This window comes from Rhopalosiphum maidis, chromosome 4 (assembly GCF_003676215.2).
Source record: "Rhopalosiphum maidis isolate BTI-1 chromosome 4, ASM367621v3, whole genome shotgun sequence".
Lineage (NCBI taxonomy): Eukaryota > Metazoa > Arthropoda > Insecta > Hemiptera > Aphididae > Rhopalosiphum > Rhopalosiphum maidis.
The window spans coordinates 20,969,111-20,991,394 of record NC_040880.1 but is presented as its reverse complement, the minus strand read 5'-3'; the positions used below and the strand labels follow the sequence as shown (position 1 = coordinate 20,991,394).

General features: G+C 26.8%; 1 protein-coding gene across 4 annotated transcripts in view; it reads left to right on the top strand.

Annotated features, from left to right (window-relative positions):
- Positions 1–22,284, top strand: part of LOC113552793 (protein rhomboid-like) — an 87,882-nt gene that overhangs the window by 64,626 nt on the left and 972 nt on the right. For 3 of the 4 annotated variants that reach the window (XM_026955741.1, XM_026955733.1, XM_026955724.1), the window contains exons 5-10: positions 16,026–16,138; positions 16,909–17,026; positions 21,032–21,201; positions 21,365–21,477; positions 21,605–21,705; positions 22,118–22,172. In XM_026955741.1, coding sequence (XP_026811542.1) covers positions 16,026–16,138; positions 16,909–17,026; positions 21,032–21,201; positions 21,365–21,477; positions 21,605–21,705; positions 22,118–22,172 — 670 coding nt within the window. Of the gene's footprint in view, positions 1–7,013; positions 7,282–16,025; positions 16,139–16,908; positions 17,027–21,031; positions 21,202–21,364; positions 21,478–21,604; positions 21,706–22,117; positions 22,173–22,284 lie in introns of those variants that run through there. The other variant, XM_026955749.1, reaches the window with a different exon arrangement.

Here is a 22,284-nt window from a genome sequence, read left to right as displayed (position 1 = left end):
TAAGTAAAATATATTTTCTATTTACAACGTTTTTTTTTCACTTTTGGGAAGAGCCAGTCAGACCTGGTAATTCTAAAGATCCTGAAAATCCCAAAGACCTTCAAAAATGATATGATGGTAATACTTTTTATTGTCACCATCCCGCAAATGTTACCACTGATTGAAGTGTAGTATTAATAACTAATAAGTGATAAATGATAATATTGAATCATAATCATACGTAAAAAATGTTTAATGTTTAAACCTAAGCCAAGTATATATATTTGTAGAATTTAAAAGTTGATGAACATATAATTTCCTATCAATTATGCTGCATAAAATACATACAAATAATATAGTAATATAAAATATATAAATTAATTTTAACAGAAAATTCATATAAATATATTAAAAGATATTTTTATTTATTTATTGATGTTATATTTTTATAACTATTTTTACATTTTAATAGCCAGTCTTAAATCATTACGAAACAAATATAAAAAGGGAGAAAGTATAGATAACTGCTCTACAATATAGGAGTTGAGAGTATACCTCGTCATTGAGTTTACGATTTATATCGGCACTGTAATGGATGACGTGTTTAATTTGAATTCAATGATAAATCATTGTATATTGATGAAAAACAATTCCTAATGAGTGAAGAAGGTCTAACATTTTGGTAACCAAGGTTGATGACAAGTTATTATAATGTAAGTATTACCATTTTTACAAATGAATGTATTTTTTTAGTTTTTTTTCCGATTATTTTAAAAAGTACTGATAATTTTCAATTTTGACCATATCCAAAAGTACCAAATTATATCCAATTTGCTACACAACAAATCTCCATCAAAGTTGATGTGGTCATCGGTCGGGCCATTTTTTCTACTAAAACAATATTTTCAAACAAAAACTTAAATATTATTGTAAAAAAAATCAATATATTCATCCCCGAATTTAAACAAAACAATATTATAGTAACACTTGTAAGTTGTATTTTCTTGAAAAAAAATTTTCATTTTTGATAATATTATAAAAATTAAATTAAATTTCGATTTATTTTAAAAATTGTCACAACACTTCTTAACTATCACATTCAAGTGTAAATTGATGAATATGAATAATAATAAACTTTAATAAGCTCCTTGGTCAAAGTCTTTCTTTTTATCTCGTTATAACTATAGAGCATAATAAATAGAAATAATTTGATAAGAATAAAAATTAGATTCATTTTTATTACCTTTACTATATAAGAAATAACGTCGACCTTAGATAAAATTATATTTTGCTAATTAGCCATAAGGGGAGTGAAATTTCTTCCCCTGCTGTTAACTTCACGAAGGTGCAATAACTTTTATATTAATGACAAGATTGTCTAAGTTACTCTTATTCGTTAAAAAGTATAGAGGATGATTCTTTTAACAATGATTAATCATCATGTTGAAAAATATTAACGTTATTGATAATAATATGTTTTTACTGTAGTTATTACGAAACAAAATGTTTGACTTACTATTATTTATTATTGTTGTATTTTTAAGTTTTTTAATGTTTTGAATGAAAACATACATTTTTAATTTGTATGTATAAAAATCTAATTTAAAATAAATAGTAAATGAGCTTAATTTTATAAGTATATAAGGTTTGAAGTAGAGTGGTAAGGGGTATGTATCTAGTTGGGTTAGGTTTAAGCTACTTACCCCACAAAATGTTTGTCTATTTTTTCGTTCATATATATAATCTTTAACTATTCTTTCATAAATAGATTTATATACATAGCAATTTTAAGATAAATATTCTGTTTCAGAATATACAATTAAAACAGTGGGCAAATATGTAACCACACGTTTTGTTGTATAATGCGTATATATGTGTCGAGTGATATTAAGTAGATATAGGTAGATCACGTACATAGATATTGTGTTAAATTTGAATTCAATGATAAATCTTTACACATACCTACAAAAACGATTTCGGGCGAACACGGACTGTCAGCCTTTCTTACTAAGTATAGAAAGATTACAAGAAAATGAGGAATCTTATACTAAATTTTCGTGTTTTTTTACCGAGCCTAAGTGTTTTTTATCAACACTAAAATAATTTCAAATATCTACAGGCTACAATAAATAGCTTAAAATTAGTTTTAATATTTTTTAAATGTAGGTCTCTATTGAAAATAATATCTTAAGTAAAAGTAACAGTGAATTGTTTCAAATTTCTACAAATAATACTTTTGAATAACAATAAAAACAAAACTAAAAACTGTTTAATGAGAAATCGTTATTTTACTCATACATATAAAATTTTGTTAAAATTTAAACTTCATTTATTGTTAACTTTATTTATTTATTCAATAACGCTTGACTTAACACTTATAATCAAAACTTAATATAGTAACTTGTTTTAACTTTTAAAATCTTATAGTGATAATATATATTAAAAACTTTATTAATTTGTAACTACAAAATAAATTACATATTTTGACGAATTCCGTTAAAAATCTTACATCAAATGCTCATAAAAATGATTGTAAATATATTACACTCAATTTTATAAAAGTACTGAGAATTTTCAATTTTATAACCTCCCAAAAGTTTTAACTCTATCAAGCTACCAAGCTAGTACCTACTAAAAAACCTTCTTAAAATTTGAAGATAAAATGATTTTTTTCTTTACCATAAACAATCTTATAGATACTCAGAAACATAATAATAAATATTAAACAAGTCATTGTAAAATGTGTTGATCTACTATAAACTATATGTTATATTATATTGCGTTATTCAAAAAATTAAAATAATAACATTGAAAAATTAGGTTTGTTTCCAAAAATATTGTTTTGCAATGACTCCTACACCATATTTTATAAAAATGAATTGGTATTTTCAAAAATGTTAACATTTTTTAAGATAATTAGTCTACAGTTAAAAGAATCCCTCAATATCTAATGATAATTATAGTATCATACATACAATTTAATAATCAATTTATACGTAAATCGTAAACGAATTTCGAAAATTTTAGTAAAACACTATAAAAATATATACTTTACCCATACTATAATATATAACGTAAAACATTTTGTTTGTATTTAATATTTCATATACTATTTTATATCTAGATAATGATAATTGATAATTAAATAATATTACAATTTAAGCTATAAATGTTGTTCAATAAATATTAATTGCATTTTAATAGATGATAAAGCACAGTAATAAAATAAAATTATTATATTATTAAAAGGGCTTAGTTATAAGTGTTATAACTGAAAATGTGATGTATATTAGTTAATTAAATACGACTGAAGGCAATTAAAAAGCAATGAATAAAACGAAAACGTTTGCCAATAATTACTTTGACATGACGCCTAAATATAAAAAAAGCTGGATATATAAACGTTAATTATTTAGAATTAAATACTATTATTAGCCATCATCTAACTGAATCAAGTTTTTCAATGTACATTAACAGGATAAATGATGTGATATATGATTCATTTGGGAAATTAGGAGTTACGCCACATTGAATATATCTGTATGTATCATCTAAATAACGATGATTCACGCGAGGCATTCGGTGTTTCAATTAGACATTTCAACTGTAGACATAACGTCGAGTTGAAATAATTTTCATTGACTCATCGCAAGTATTCATTCACATCCTGTACAAATACACGAAATTATATATATATATTATATTATTATATACTCATTGAACGTTTGTGGAATGCAAATGGCCTCTAGGTATAGTGTCTTGTGTGTGACACATTTTACTCTATACGTGAATGTGAAATCTATTTTTTCATTGAATAAAATAGTTTACTTATTTTTAGAAATTTTTAATAGTTAACATAGGTATTGTAGACTGTTGAACATACATCGAACTACTTTCATTTGTTTCATTGTTATACTACTAATTTATATACATTGTGTGGTGGAATCAATAGTATGAAATTAAAATTGTGAAATAATTTTAAAATTAATTTATACTTTTAAAAATTCATAGATTGAACGGGAAGGGGGGAAAATACTTTTAATTTTAATTTATTATTTATATATTTGATTTCCTCCAATTTTCTTTTATAAAAATACAATGAGTTCTTTAATACTTATAATGTCACTTTGACTACTGCTATAACCACTATTGTGCTACTGGTATACATATATTTTGATAAAAATAGAGCACATGCAATCAATAATACAATTAATTATATACCTTTAAATATATATTTCAGTATTCCCACTAACAGTCCTGTTTTGACTGTTTGACTCAGATTTGGAGTTTAAACAAATAATACTAAAACTATAAGTTTTAAGAAAATTATATTATTGCAAAGCATTTAAAATTGTATGTTTAATAGAGAAATACGAAAAATTTGTTCTTAGAAATAAAGTAGCGATATACGTTTTAATACGTAATAAGTGAATAACTGTCGTAGTCAAACATATTATTTTGATTACGGGATAGATATGGTCATATGGACTAGCAAAACCGGGGGGTAAAGTTTTACTTTCAGAAAACCCTATGTGGAGCTTTTTTTGTTTTGTGCGCTGCTCATATAAACCATAATTTAATTCTTAAAAATATCAGATATATTTTAATGTTCACAACTATTTATATATATATAACCATATCCAAGCTAAGTAAATTATTTTATTCTATAATTTAATTTACGAATAAAGATTATTATTTTATTTATTAGAAATATGGATTAGGTAATCTATAATTTTTAAATAAAATATACTAATATCTAATCATTAACTATAAAGTATAACAAGTTATATTTTTATAGTATCTTGGACATATTATTAACAATTATTACACTCAAATAAAAATTTAAAAATAAATATTCATATTAAGTGCAATCAACTACAATATGTAGTATATATATAATAATAGTAATATGTATCTTCAGTCTTGTAAATATTTTTAGTGATTTTTAGTCATTATTATTAATACATCTTATAGATATGTTTCATTGTCGCACATATAAATTTATAAGTTAAGAATTATTATTATTTCCAATTAGTGTACCTAAATGTTAATGTTAAACAAAATACAGTTGATATTTGTAGACGTTCCTATCATATTTTCTATTCATGACCTATCATATACTATAAAGTACAAACCATAATAATTAAATTCAAATTGACTAGGCAGAAAAAAAAATAATGAACTAATTGGGTACATGAAACCAAGAAACTTATTGTTCTCATTGTTCTCTGTTCGTAGTTCATATTAATAAGTAATTAACAAAAATCATATTTAATATTTACTATATACTAACTATTAACTATGATAATATTATAAACCTTTAAATTCTTACTTGAAATTTGTAGATACGAGTATATAATCGTTATGAGAACGTTGTACACACATTTTACATTTAAAAGAATATAATTTCACTATCTATGTTATTTTTTAATATTAAAGTGAACTGATGTATTATTAAATTTATAAACATTTGATATTATACGTACCCTAAATAATAAATTTAATGATTTTATATTTAGTTCCTTTATAACATACTAAATTATTTATTGTTTACACAGCGATAAGTAAAAACTAATTATTGATCCATTAACGTACATTCTTATTATACATAAGTATTGTAATAATACAACGGTTCATAAACTTTTTATATAAAAGTTGCAAGTCGCAAATACCACCTATAAGTTATGAAAATATTTACGTACCAATTTCAAAACACACCCTTTAAAATTTTAATTTTAAAACAGTTATAATAAGTAAATTATAGGCTTTTATTATAAACAGAAACAAAATAGTTATAAATACGTATTAACTACATTAACTGTTAATCGATTTATTGTTCATTCTTTTTAACCATTTTCTTCACGTAAGTGCTCTCCTATATGAATTTTTCACGTACAAACTACGTTCCGCTATTGACAATCGCTTCAATAGAAATACAGATTACAGAGTGAATGGTAATTCACCAAACATGTCTATACCCCCCTTTTATTTCAATAAAATAATTATTCAAAATCCTATTTTAAAATAATATACTTAAATACTATACATTTTAAAATTCTTGAAATTATTTTTACTATACTTTAAGAGTGTCTTGTGGAGATACAAACTTCTGTTTTTCAAATGAGAACTCCGATTTTCTTCTGTAAATTGTTTAATGAATAATTTTGTTAAAAATTGTATGTGTCAGAATCAAAATTTTAACAAGTAGTTTTTAAGATATTTAACTTTGTATACTACATAGGTTCATATTGTAAAAGGTTTGGAAAATGGGGCTAGGTAATTTGAAAATTGTATTGATTAGTATTAATCTATAAACATTAATACATAATTTGTAAAAATGCTTCAAATAAAATAAATACTTATCCAATATTACATAAATTGTATATTTTTTTTAAATAATTTTAAAGTACTATTATCCTAAATATAAAAATTGTAATGGTTGAGAGACTACTCATTCAAATTTTGAATTACGTACACAAACGATCTACTAAATAATTTACAGTAAAATAAAAAGATTTTCATTTGAAAATAAATGTTGTATCACTACGACACCACAGAACACTCCTTAAGTACTACAAAAGAATTAAGAATTTGAAGATATGGTTTTTAAGTTATTTTAAAAATTCCAAAAACCAGCATTTGATTAAATTTATTATTGAAAGAAAAAATGAAATTGTGGGTGACTGAGTGAGCATGCTTGGCGAATCGCTCTGTCTATTGTGATGTGTATATTGAATTATGCATTGTAAATCGAAGTATCGGTTTGAGAAACTAAAGAAATCCTATCGTAATTTATAGGACTACATAGTAAATAATGAAAAATGCACAATAGTCATGTGATAATATTATTATTATAAAGACTTGTAGTTATATGAACTGCGTTATCATCGACGTGCCATCAGCACGAGCCGCTAGTTTCGCTACGATCGCTACACCGAGTTTATACTGCCAGTTTTGTGGTTAATGAGTGGGGAGCAGATACGGTGTCAAAGTGGTTTAGGGTTGGTGAAAAGGCGGACCGATTATTTTCCGACGTCGGCCCCTTCAGTCTGTCCAGTTGTCGCGACGCTAGTTCACTGTTCACTGCGTAGTTATCGACTTACTACGTTTCCGCTGCATCGATCAAAATTTCTTCGGGTTTTTTTAATTATAATTTTTCTTTTTTATTGTTTCACGTGATTTATTTTCTTCATACATTTGTTTTTGTAATGCATAATTTGGAAAACGCGTCTTTTTCCACGATAATGATTCCAGTAAACAGGACGAATTCCATTGTGTGTAATATGTGTCTGTATAATGAGGGTAAGTTTGAAAAATAGTAACTTTAAATTTGTTTTAATATATCAAATGTACAAAATCTTTAAGTACATATTATATTAAATACGCCAAATTTCGAGTCCAAACATTTTAGTTAAAATATCATGATAATATAGGTATTTAAATTTCCAATATATAATAATAATGAGACCCATTTGTAGTTATACAAAAAATACTATTTAAAATTAATGTAGTCTAAAAATATTATCTATTATAGAAATTATTAATTATAGAAATTAGCATAGGTAGTGCAATAATTTTAGTTTGTTTTTTTACTTTTTACACAAAAAATAATACATTTTAATCTTATTAACAAGTAGGCAGTATTTATATTTATAATTAGGACATTAACTGTGTTAACATTTTTAAAATTATACTTTTAAATAGATTTTGTTACAATACTATTTTAATAGTATAGGTTCACGAGTTCGTTTAAGTCCCTATTTATTATTTTTAGTTATAATATTTAGATTACAGTACTTAAATTGATTAATAAAACGTGTTACTGGACTTTAACGTACAATAAAAACACGATTCAGTTAATACACAATAAAGTATAATGCAATAATTATTTTAGTTTGATAAATGATAAGGTTTATTTATACTTTATCCACTTTTCATTTAGATAGTAAATACCTATGCGCTGAATATCCCAAACCGATAGTTAAATATAAAAGAACAATTAAAGTTAAACCTTAGATGATTAGATTACACAGAAAATAGTATATAAAATATTAGACGTGAATCAATTTTGTTGTCATAAACATCAATATGTATTGATTTATACTGGATATATATGTGTAAACTATACCTATTACAGTATTACCTATATTAAGTATATGTATGATGTATCATATTACGTAACATAAATTAATACTTCAACGCGTTTTAAATAAGGTACCACACATACTTAAAAATTTACTGTTTAATTAAATTAAAATATTTATATTAACTTTTTATATTTGTTCGTTTTTAATTTAAATATTTTTTTTTATTATTTAATTGTATTTATTTAAATTAAATTATATTTGTCCATTTTATATGCATTATGGCATTGTATTTATAATTTATTTTTAAATTAAAAAACTGCACGTCAATCGAATTTTGTATCGTTGGGAAATACCACTAAATAAGTGAATATACATGAATAGTTTCTGCAAACTGAAAAAAAAAACAATAAATAATATAATAAGCGACAACATTTTATTATTACGAATTTAAAATTTCATTTAACGTTAATTAGCCGAACTATCAGATAATTATAGCTTCCCCCTGGAGTCCTTTGATTAATCGGGGTGAATTTTCAATTATAAAGAATAGTATAAGGGGCTGTTCATAAGAAAATAGTCTAATCGCTAATAGTAATGAAACGTTTCTTTTATAATAATACATGAGATATTATAATACTACATAATATAGGGCATACACCTTAATAATTTATACTAGCTATGTCGAGTTTATGGATAAAATGTTGTTTTCGTAAATATTTAACTAAATCGTTATTGACACGCAACTACTTAACAAAACACAGGAATATAAATATGCAGTTTTAAAAATCAATATTCATTTAAAAAGATTTTTATTATACGTTTTCAAAATAATTTGTATTGTTATTAATAATAAAAAAAAACCAATGAATAAATTATAATTTAATTGATTTATAATAATTGATTATACTTACTTATAGGTAGTGAAAAAGTATAAAATGATGATCTATATAATATTGACTATATACTATATACTATATATATAGTCAATAGATATCATCAAACTTAAATTTTATTTTTTACAAATATAATACCTTATGTTGAAAATATTGAATAATGTTTTCTATAGTCTTTCACTATAAACATAAATTATAAATAAAATAAAAGCTTTAAAGTAGTTAGGTTCGGTGGCATAGGATATTCCGTTAAAGCTTTAAATATAAATCGATACATTTTTAACAGTTAAGTAATTTAGTATTGTAAACTATTATTTTGAAAAAGAAATATCTAAAAATATAACGATTTCAGTGGCCAATGGCATTATAGATTATGGTTTATATAATATAATTTCATTGTGGTAGGTATAGATAGTCATTATTTTCTACAAGATGACAACATTTAACTTATTCGATTACTCAGAACCTATTTACAGTACCGGATACATATTTCATAATCATATCTTATATGAATTCATGAATTCATTACACTCAAACATTAAAGAAAAAATTAAAACTTAAAAAATGTTAATCGATTTAGAACGTGAGTATGAAGACATCAGAAACCCAATTGACGTTTTCGATACCCAGCTATTATCAAGTAACCAAAGGGGTCTCAACGAGATGATCGATTACTTCGGTCTGTGTATATGTGTGTAGTTTTTGAGAGCTTCTGCATCCCACGTACAGCATAATATACGTATATTGGCTTGGTCGGTGGTCTGAGATGGGTTGGAATAAAAAAAATTGTTTTTTCCTCTTATACGCATTCAATAAAATTAATAAACCAAATTGAACTATTATGTTGCTGCTAAGAGTTTTTGTGAATACGATAACAATTTAATTAATATTGTTAAATTAAACGACATAAGTACATAACCAATAAACCCATAGTACTATTACAATATGCATATAAAAACATAATAATATAAGTTGTAATATACTCGTAACATCACTTTCATTTCAATATTAAAAATAACAACGATTTACTTTCAGCTCGTCTACTTAATTTTTAAAACGGCTCTCATTAAAAGATTTGACGATTGACGTTTATAACGAAATATTAAAAAATAACATCGCACATATCGCAACTCATATTATTATACGCATTAGTCACTACGGCGAATAACAACAGTTATAACTTGTACCTATTAGAGCGTATAATATCATATTATATATATATATATATATATAATATACGTATATGGTGTACGCGATGTGTATTGTGTACGAGTAGGTACCTAACCTATTATACATACGGATCCGTATTTCGATCGTATGTGTACATTTTTTGTTGTGAAAAATCTTATCATCGATTTACACGCGTGTTGCGAGCGGTAGACCGGAATTGCGGCGGCGAGACGTGCCGCCGCCGCCGCCGGTGGCTGGCCGTACGCGGTCAAACGATGAGTAATACTATACGGCGCGCGCGTATCTCGCGGTAGGAGTACACACACACACAACATAATAATACTCTATACACACTCACGGCACGTATTATTATATATATATATAAATATTATAATTTAGTGACGTATTTATACGTATATATATATATATATATATATACGTATAAGACGTCCCCAGACAGGTCTCTGTCGCGGTGCGGAGGAGAACCGTGAGAAATACGCCTTCGCATACGGGGCGGGCGCGATAGACGCACGCGAATCAAACCGTGTTTATAGCTAGATACTTAATAAAGTCGGCGGCGAGCGCCTTGTCTCGTGGTGTGTGTGTGTGTGTGTGTGTGAGTGTGGTGGGCAGCTATACGTCGACGACGTAGGACGGCCGTTTTAGAGGTGCATATGTGTATAATATATAATAATAATATAATATCCGTCTGCGCGCCGCGTGGGCGTCGTCGTCGTCGTCGCACAGAGATGAGATAGGTGCAGCGTGCACCGTCCCTGCAGTGCGCGCATCAGTGTGTGTGTGTGTGTGTGTGTGTGTGTGTGTGACTCGCGCGCGTTAAGCGTTAAGCGCTCGCCTCCCGCAGCGGGGCTATAATAATATTATATATTATAGAGCCGTCCGTAATAAAATACATAGGTATATGGTACCCATAATATATCTATCGGGGCAGAAATAATAACGGCGACAACAATAATAAGGCACACGGGATAAGCGACGAGGAGACACGCAGAGAAAGAGAGAGACAGAGACAGAGTGAGCGAGACAGAGTATAGATATACATTATTATATGACGAAACACCGGGGTGTGTGTGCGTGTGTATAATGAAGTTATGTAAAAATAAAAATAATAAAAAATAATAAATAAAAAATGATATATCGTGTATGCCCATAATCTTGTGTACATACATACAATATATATGACGATGATGATATTGTGTACAATACGTAGATAAATAACGCGTGTGGGGAAGCGCCACGCGGACACAGTGCCACACACGCAGCGCGGGTCGTTTGCGGGTCCCACGGCGGCGGCAGTGGCGCTACAGGACGCGCGCCCGGTCGGACGTTCGTCCGGGCGGAAACTGTTCGATATAATTCCATTATTCCATATTCTATATTTCTATATATATGATTATGGTATTGTGTGTAGTATAATAGTCTCTGCGATTGGTACACCACTGTGTGTGATAGTATTGCGTATACGGGGTACGTGGTTAGGCGGTGGCAACAGCCACGGGGTGCGTATTAGGATACCGTGACTGAAACGTAACAGAGTTGATATCACGCCCGTTTAGGACGTTAATTTTGTGAATTACGAAAAGGGCCCGTTTCGAGTTTTTTGTTTTTATATCAAAATTAACTGCCACTTTTTCTGTGTATACTTCATAGGTATAGAACAATATTTTGTGATCGTAAAGAACACATATCTATTCAATTCAAGTTATGGTATCGGGTATGTACCAATATGGGGTAAACGTAGGCACACGATATCGCCAAAAACGTACTTATAGTAAAAATATAATAACAATAATATTCTACTTGGGTAATAAATAACAACAGTTATATTTTTAACGTTTATTTGTACGCGTGTGGATTATCTCCGGCCTGTCAACTGCCAGTTTGCCAGTTCCGTTTTCGGTACACGCGACATTCGCTCACGTGTCGTGTGCCGTTCGAACGTTGAAAATACAAAACAAAAAGAAGAGAAAAATCAATAATAAAACGACGCTCGACTTTGTCGTTTTGATTTACCCACCGCCGCCGCCACCGCTACTATCACTGTCGACGCCACCGATAAATCCGATAGAAGACGCGCCAAATCTATTATTCAGCTCGACGGCTTATGTATATTATGAGCTTATACATGGTTTATGTCTATTTATCCGTTGTACATTCACGTGTAACATCTTTGATTCTCAACTTCTGTAGACACGCTGTAACGCCTGTAACACCTGTAAATTTTTTGTCTATATACAATTCCGTGGTCGCATATACACTGCTATTAATCTATATTATATTATATGTTTTATACATATTATATATATTTCAAGTCTCACTAGCTTATAAAAAATAAAAAGAACTATCGTATTTTTAAACTTATAGAGTATATAGACTTAGAGTAACGAAAAATATTTCTCTAGTCAAACCATTCGATTATTTCGAATGCGAGACACCATTAACAATTCGAAATATGTCATTAAATGTTACATTTTCCTGTTTGGCTATTTCCGTACTAGACACTCATTGCTCATCGTCTAATCTTCAACTCCAAAAATAACCCAAAATTGTTGCGGACATATCATAAAATAGATTCTAATTTTTGTCTAATCTATTTTTGAAAAAAACAATGCTTCTTTTTTTAATTACATACTCTCAATTATAAGTTACTTATACTCGTGTGTGTACAAAGTATACAATAGAATACATCTTCTGCAATACCTGTAGATATATGCGTACGTTTTATAATATACAAATATCATGAAGCACGGTCCACTACTACATATTTTACATAATATTACATTTTAGAGTATTATAGCTTTATTATATTCAGCCATCTTTGTATACTGGGTGTGACAAATTGAAGTCGACGGGAAAATACACTAATTAACGTACCTATAGGCTATAGGCACAAGAAGGGTTACGTCATTAGCCGATCTAGTCGTAATCGTTCAAGTGAATAATAAGAATAATGAGAACGATGAAAAAATATGTTGTTCACTATAGAGACTTTTAGCGTTTTTAACTAGAGGATGTACCCATGACCGTCCGTGACACCGACCTGCCTGAGATGAGAGAGTGGATTCGGTATTACACAATTCGCCGTAAACAGTAATTAGAAATTTCGTTTTTCTTACCGATGATAATTCGTGAGTTTTTCCCAGGAGCATTTTTTTTTAAAGCATATTGCCAATCAAGCGCAGCGGAGTCTAATTAAAAAATATTTTTGTTAATATAAATACGAAGACAAAACTTATGAATTACCTACGCTACGACTATACACGATGGACTGAGCGTAAAATTAAATTATTAAGACTCGAGTTCTTTAATGTATATCTACTTGAATTGCGTATTCAAATGAAAACATTTTTATTATTCAAAGACTAGATATTTAAACAAACGGTATAGATGTTTTGAATAACGGTACTATTTGTTTGTAAATCGATATTAAGTACTAAATGAATGTGATTTAATTATAAGGTTTTATATAGATGTCTTTATTTAACAACAAATAATTAACTTCGGTCCACGAGAACATAAAAAATTACAACGCTGAAGTTATTAGCGCATAGTTGAGGAGTGGCGGCAATTGAAGGCGCTCCTTATTAATAAGAATTTATGAAATTACGATCTCCGGTTCTCACAACTCACAAGACATAAACATATACGATTTTATAGTACCTATCTATGACAATATTTATGGATTATTTTTTCCATTTCAAATGTCACTTCATCGACGAGAGTTTAATTTAATACACTTATTATTTATTATTTATTACTCATTGGCCAGTCATTGCTTATTACTCATCCAGGGATTGAAATAAAAAAATGGTTATTTTGTGACCTCTAAATCATTTATAACGCTATATGCCTACATAGTATATACTATATATATATTATATAAGTAAATATTTTAAATTAATGAAATTTTTGGAAAATTATAATGATTAGTTCTATAGATATCTGTCGACTGTTATAATTAATTTTTAAACACATTTGAGTCACCTAGGCGACAAAAAAAAAAAAAATTGAAAAACGTTGTTTTTATTGCACAAGTAGAATGGTACGATTGAACTATTCTGTACCAAACTAAATATTTTAAATAAATAATAATTTATTTCTTGGTGAAACAACAGATGAATTTTCAAAAATGTTATCAATAAAGACGATTATTTGATGACAGATTTGATTTTTACAACTTACCTCTTAAAGCAAATGTTATATAATTTATGGGGAAATCCTTTTAAGTAGTTTCGGTAAAAGGGTTGAGTCCCCAAAGTTCTTCCACACTTAAAGCCTAACTTTTTTCATATTATACAAGCGTGAAATTTACTTCTTTGCGTATCTATTATACGTAGAGAACTATATCATCTCGCCTTTGTGATTTATAATACTTGGGTTTCTTACTATTTGTGTAGTAAAAATATTAATATTATAAAATGCTATTAGAGTTTAATAATATGGTTCAAGTATAATTGAAAACCGTTGTTTATTTTACGCTGGTATAGCTGGTTATATTTTTCCAACTATTCGTTTATATACTTATTACTTTATAGTTATAGTTGCATTCTCTCTCAACATTCCTAAACTAGGTACATATTATATTCTTAATCGAACCGACAACGGAAATATTTCCATAACTTGGTCGTAATTCATCTAGGGAATCCAGAGAATAATAAGTGTCCTATATAAAATACATACACGCACACGAAAATTTTTGTATTTATCTCTCTTTTGGCAAGATGGCCCTCATTTCATATGCGACTCGTAGCCTGGACAATCGTGCCGAAACGCTTTTGTCTTTTCCCTCTTCAGCTCTACCGTTCAGTTCAAGGCACTACAGTGAATTCTTAATAAAAAAAACTTCAACTGGCGCCGGGAACATAGCCAGCGGATTGCTTTTATGTATGTTAAAAGGCATTTTGAATAATATTAATAACAATAAAAATACTATGCTCTATATATTATAATAATATCATATCAACGTTTATCTCATTACATAAAAGATATTTAACTATCACTTAGAAATTAGAATACATTATAGTTAAAAACGTGTGAACCGTTATGACGTGGAAGAAAGATGAATACACTATCTTAGATTGAATGTCAATTGTGTACATTATTAATGTGTATAATTTAAGTAACTTATTTATTCGTGATTATAACTTATATGCATATATGATAGAAAATGAAAACAATTTCGTTCTAAAAAATATTATTCTAATCTAGTATAATTAATTCAGTACTAATTTTCACATTTGAAATACAATCATCTAATATACCTACCATAGTACAATTATATACTAATCTTAAAAATATTAATGGTTGTTGGCGTATTTATTTTATCATTTTTAGTCGTCGATATTTATTTTATTCATTTTACTATTTTTCTCCTAACACATTTCAATGAATATTTTAATTGTACGAAAAAATACCATTTACGCATTTTATAACTCTTGATTTGATAAAGTTGAAAAATAACTAGAATATACATTTAATTAGATAATTTGTGAGAACTAGACAAATAAAATTATTTTATTTTATTTTTGAAAATTTTACATTATTAAAATTATATAAATATTTATATTTTAATCGTTTGATGTGTTTATTGTAAGAGATTAGAATTAATAACAGAAAAGTGATCTAAAAATTAAGATAATACCAAAAGCTACATATTGTTTTACATGAAATAAAAATAAAAGAATATTTTTCCTTATACGTTCGTTAAAATATTGCATTAAATAAGTACAAAAATATCACTTTATTATTTGGGTCATGTATTTAGTTATACAATTAAATACAAAAATTCATAATACACTAAACAATACGAATTAATTTAAAGGCGTATTGTTTACCACAGAAACATCAGATGTACTCATTAAAATATTTATTGTAGATGTCCGGCAAAAGGAGGCGGAGTTTTAAATGTGCCATTCATCACAGGGACAAAGAAGTTAACAGCGAAAACGATTTTCATATTATATTTCAAGAACCAACGTTACGTCAAAAGTAAGTTAACATAATATTTACAATTTATCCAAGTGTAAAAATTTAAAATTATGATATTATTACTTGTTAGTTGTTAGATATTTCGGTAATGTAACGCCTGATATTTTATTTTTTATTTAAACTTCTAAGAATTGTTTATATTTAGTACCATGTATATATATATATATTAATTGCCCTTGACCAATAATTTGCACAATTTATTATAACAGTATCAAGTTAAAAGAAATAAAAAAATATTTTAAATTAATAGACCTTTTTTTTAAAATCGCTATAAAATAATTTTGCCTACTTGGTTGTCGTTATCGCTAATATCTTTGTATTGTTAGTAATTTATAATACCATATTATCATATAAATGTGTTTTATTTTAAATATAACTATTAATTAGCAAAAATAACTCTTATGTTCTCAGGAAAATTGAAATTGAAATCATCCAAGTTAACGATTTACGTTGGTTCATTATTTTATTATTATAATTAAACACGAACATACTATTAACTACAGTTGACCTTAAAACCTAACCGCCGTAAATTAAATACATTTCTAATCCAAAGTTTACTAAATCATGATAAACCGTTGACTATTTAATTGAATTATTTTCCGTTACTAAATTGTTTCCATTCTTCGAAATCTATGTCACACCGATGACTTTTGCGTTATCATTGATAGTGATTATTATTTCTGTTGTCTTTTGAGTTTTTAGTTTATTTTATTATATACTATGTATTAGTATATGATCTAAAAGTATTTATGTTACATTTTTTGTTACAGAATGGTACGTCTTGTGGCAGAGGAGTTCTTGACGGACGAAAGAGATAGGAAATATTATGCGGACAATTATCGCTGTTGCCCACCTCCACTCTTTATACTACTCATTACAATTTTTGAGGTAAGTTTAAAATAAAATCCGTTTACTATAGTTATAAATATTTGTAATGCATATACAGTGACAAACCAGGAATTAGTCATGCTATGAAAGGGAGGAGAGGGTAAATTAATCTAGTGTGAAAGCACAAACACAATGTGTAAAGATATACTACAGAGAACCACGTTTAGAGCGTAATTAAATTAAATAATAAAACACAATGTATATTAACGATTCTGCACCGCGGTATAAGTTGATAAAAAAATACCCTAGGGTGAACCTATACACACACTAAATGCATATAAAGTTAAGTAAAACTGTCGAAAAACTGAACTAGGTATAGATCGATTTATTTTATTGAATATTTCAAAAGTATACAATTTTACTAGCTGCTAGCTGCTGCAACAGCTATACAAAAATAATAAAGTGTAGTAAATAAAATAGTATAACATAGTATAATATACTATACTTACTACCCACACGTCATGAAAACTATATATTACTTGTATATAATATTTAGAAAAGTATTAGTATATTACAACTAATAAAACATAAGTATTATTTTTATCATTTTTGCGAGTAGTTTTTTTTCGAAAATAATGGTAAGACATATTATTGTACGTCATTAAAATAGTATATAATAACAAGTAACCATCATTAATGATTTCTGATGTTTACCTTATACCTATATGTAGGTACTAGACACCATGTGGCACGTGGCTTAGATGTATATAGAGAGTAAAAGTAAAGAAGGAAAAAGAAATTGTAACAGATGTCAAACGCGAGTTAAATTATACCCTCGGGGGCTAAACGAGACCCAGGCTATTTCCTATTTTCAGAAAACCATTTACTGTTTACAGCTGTCTACCTTTCTAAAAAGGCATAATCCCCTCTGGATTTTTCGAGTGATTAATTCCTTTCATAGTTATATATTGTGCAGCTTGCAATATCTAATACATATATATTATATTCAAAATTTCATGCAAAATAACGCAATTCCACATAATTCTATACTGGTTGTATTCGTATAGAAAGAAAACTCAATGAACAAAAAGTGTATTACTGATATTGTGATTAGTAATTTTTTAAAACTACAAATACATACTTAGAAACGTATCTGTTCAAAACGTTGATGAGAATTATTTTATTAGTTTTTTCGTTTCATTATATAATAATACATATATAATATTTATAGTATGTATGCATTACCGAAGTACATAGATAATAAATTTAACTATCATAATATATTTAACTGTAAATTATAATTACACGTACCATATAGCTATCGATTTAGTTTAAATAGTACAACTTTTATAACTATAATTAATATTATATATGTACTAAAATATATATATAGTTATTCTGATAATAATAATTTGTAGTTTACTATAACATCAATTATAACATTCATATCAAACACTAAATGCATATTAGGTATATAATAAAAAGAAAACGTAAGTAATATTTTATATTATTATACATGAAAATAATGAAACATACAAGTAAAATTATAAAACTGTTTACGATTTATAGTAAATAGTTCCTTCTAAAACACACATCACTAAACGTACCAGCAATCTATAATATTTAAAATCCAGTATTACGTAATGTGAATATATACTGTCTATTTTTGTGTGTCGTAAAAGTACTATAATACACCCACAAGAAACGTAATGCCGGAAATCGAAACGTCTGTAAATCAAAAGAGACATGTGCTCTTATTCTGTCTGGGATTTGTCCCAAAAAAAAATAACCTCATTTATATAATATATTTTACATATGCAGTGCGTTTTAAAATAACACCATGTTTGGGTACAAAAGAATATCTTAAAATGTTTCATTTTTGAATTAAATGTTTGTATTCAAATTATTTTTACGGTAGGGTAAACCTAGCTAGTACTTTATTATGTGATAAATATTTATACACTTCAAGGTATCTACCTAATTTAGCGATGTAAATTATTTAGTAATTAAATATTACCCGAATAAATATATTATGAAATATTAAATATAAACTATATGTTCTTCAACTTTTAACTTAGTAACTTACATTTGACATATTCAAGTGAAACCGCGGTGGACAAAAGAAAAATACAAAACCTATATTTATAATAAGTACCTACTACAATAAGTTATAACGCCTTCAGAAACTTGGCACATTTAAAACGCTTCGGGTTAACATCTCACTTCCTTATGAACTCCGTTTCCTGCGTATTTATAATAGAACGAATTAAGTTTAAATATTCATTTTCTTAATAGGTACAAGAACATCTTATTATGTATAACCAGAAAAAAAGGTTATACAATTAAAAGTTTAAAAGTTAAAATAGTCATTTTTACAATTGCAACCAAATTAAATGTTTAATCTGTTCGAAAAATGATTTTTAAATTATTAATTATTTTGATACATAATTATCTAAAATATATTTTAGGATGACAAATCAAAAAAATTTACTTATGGTAGGCATAATTATAATTAAGTCAAAATTCTAGAGGGAGGAGACCATATGGTTTTAACAAAAAGTCATACAAAAAACTGTACAAAACTTTTTCATCAATAAACTTTTAAAACTGTTAATAATTGCAGCCTGCAGGAGGGATGTTCAATTGTTGTTACATTTTTACCTATATAGGAAACTAAACTCATTAATATCTCGTAATGCACCCGCTCGATTATAATAAATACATTTAATTATATAGAAAACTTCAGTGCACCTATACTTAATTATACTCGAAATATGTAGAAAACAAAAGTACCTATAAATTAGACTTAATATTGGCAATTCGTTGTTGTTAGCAAATTTGGTTTTCGAAATATATGTACAACGTGCTTAAATTAATTATTGTAGGTGTATAATACTTTTATTTTTATTATATTAATAAATATAATCTTTTAAATACCGGCAGTTTCAGTAAAGTGAAGACATATTACCAATTTTTATTTATAAATATTTACAAATTCATTGCAGGTATAAACAATTAATTCGTTTTATTCTTATACTTAAGTTTTTTTTTAAAAAAAAAAATCTAATTTAGGTTAATTTGACTTAGATTTATTGTATTTTGGACTTTTTATTGTCACATATAACATAACGCTTAACTGAACACATTATAAATCAATCGAATATAATTTTTAATTTATATTCAAAGATGATAATTTGTTCATCATAAATATTGTTGTTATTTTTGTACATACATATAAAATAATTTGGCAAGAGTAATATTACATTTTGTTATGTAATAAAGGATGAATAATGACATAATTTTCAATCCATTTCCACAGTTTTCAATGAATAAATTGAGATAACATATTATGAATAAAAATAAAAATAAAAAAATTAATCTATATATCTAAAACAAAAAAAATATATTAAAGGAAATAATAATAATATAAGTAATTATTGAAATATTAAATTTAATAAAAACTTATCATTTATTTTATTTTTATATAAAAAACAGAAAAGTAGATTTACTTATAATTTTACAATTGAATCATAGAAACTATATAGATATTGAATAACATTAATCTATAAAATATTAATTTAGAATAATAATTACATAACATTTTATTTTCTAAGTTGATAACAGCATTTTTAAGTTTAAAGGTTTAGGTCGATTTTGAAGGTCAAAATATTAGTGTCTATAATATATTATTTTCAATTAACAAATGAATGGTGCACCAATAGTGGTGGATTTGGATCCAAACCTCCACTTATTGCACCACAGTAAAAAAATATTAATTAAAATTTATTTATTTAATTGACCTACATAATAATAGTAAATATTAGCTAGTATGTATTAAAATAATTTACATTATGTAATATTTATCAGCATGTTAATAATAAAATTAAAAATTTAATGGAGATAAATTTCTTGGTTGAATTTGTTAGTTGCCACTTGTCACACCTCCTTAAAAATCCTGATTACGTTACTGGTACAAATAGTGTGTATTGTTTTCCACATAATATTTAATGTATAGTATTTAATTGTGTATTACAATATTCGTGGTATTTTTGTTCGTTGTTTTAGTTGGGAACATATCTATATTACTACTCTCTAACTTTGGGTTCTACACCTGCTCCCGGTGACATATGGGCATCAGTCGCCGCTCCTGTGCCAATGGACAGCGTGTTCATATATAGACCTGACAAACGACAACAATTATGGAGATTTATGTTGTACATGTTCTTACATGTTGGGTAAGTGTTAAAGTTTGACGTTAAAAATTTTCTTTGAGATACGAATAATTAATTTAACGTATTACCTATTAACTATTACGAATCGAATATTTATACCTACCTATATATTTTATTTTAATTTATATCATTTATAAGTTTTTTAACTGTAATTATTATTTTTTAGTTGGGTCCATCTAATATTCAATTTGACCGTTCAATTGCTTGTGGGTCTTCCATTAGAAATGGTGCATGGTTCGCTCCGAATAGGGGTTGTATACATGGCTGGTGTGTTAGCAGGTATATATTTAACTTAAAGAGCTTCGTGTAATGTATATTTTATTTATTTAACAGAATATCATACAACGTTTACAAAAAATAGGAACAAATAATTTAATTTTGTTTAATCATCGATATTTTGTTCTAGGTTCCTTGGGTACATCAGTTTTTGACAGTAACGTGTATCTCGTTGGTGCGTCAGGTGGAGTATACGCTCTACTGGCTGCTCATTTAGCTAACGTTATGTTGGTAAGAAAAATTATTTTGTTGATCTCAAGACTTACTCAATAAAAATATATTAAATACTTAAGAAAATATGCAAAAATTTACCGAAAATTAACTGATGATTTGATGTAGTGTTGTAAATACAATATTCCATTTTACCATATATATTATAGACATATAATATTGAACCCTATGTCCAATTATCACCTTTTTAGTACATATATTAAATAGAAATTAAGTATTATTCATGAGAATGAATATTTTTTATTTTTTATAAATAAACAATTTAATATTGCATACAAATAAAAAGAATAATTTCTACGTATCTATACCTAAAAATTTGAAAATTGTGTTACGTAAATAAATACTAAAACTCAGTAATTCGATTATTTTTTATTGTTACGATGAATAAATCTAATCGTTTTTCTTTTTTTAGAATTATAACAACATGGAATTCGGCGTGTTTCGGTTGCTTGGCATACTATTCATCGGTAAGTAACTTATATGTGATACATATAAATAGTCTAAATGGATAAAAATTTTAAATAATTTTTAAATTAGTTGATTGAGAAAAATTATTGCATTTATAATTTTGGTCGATGG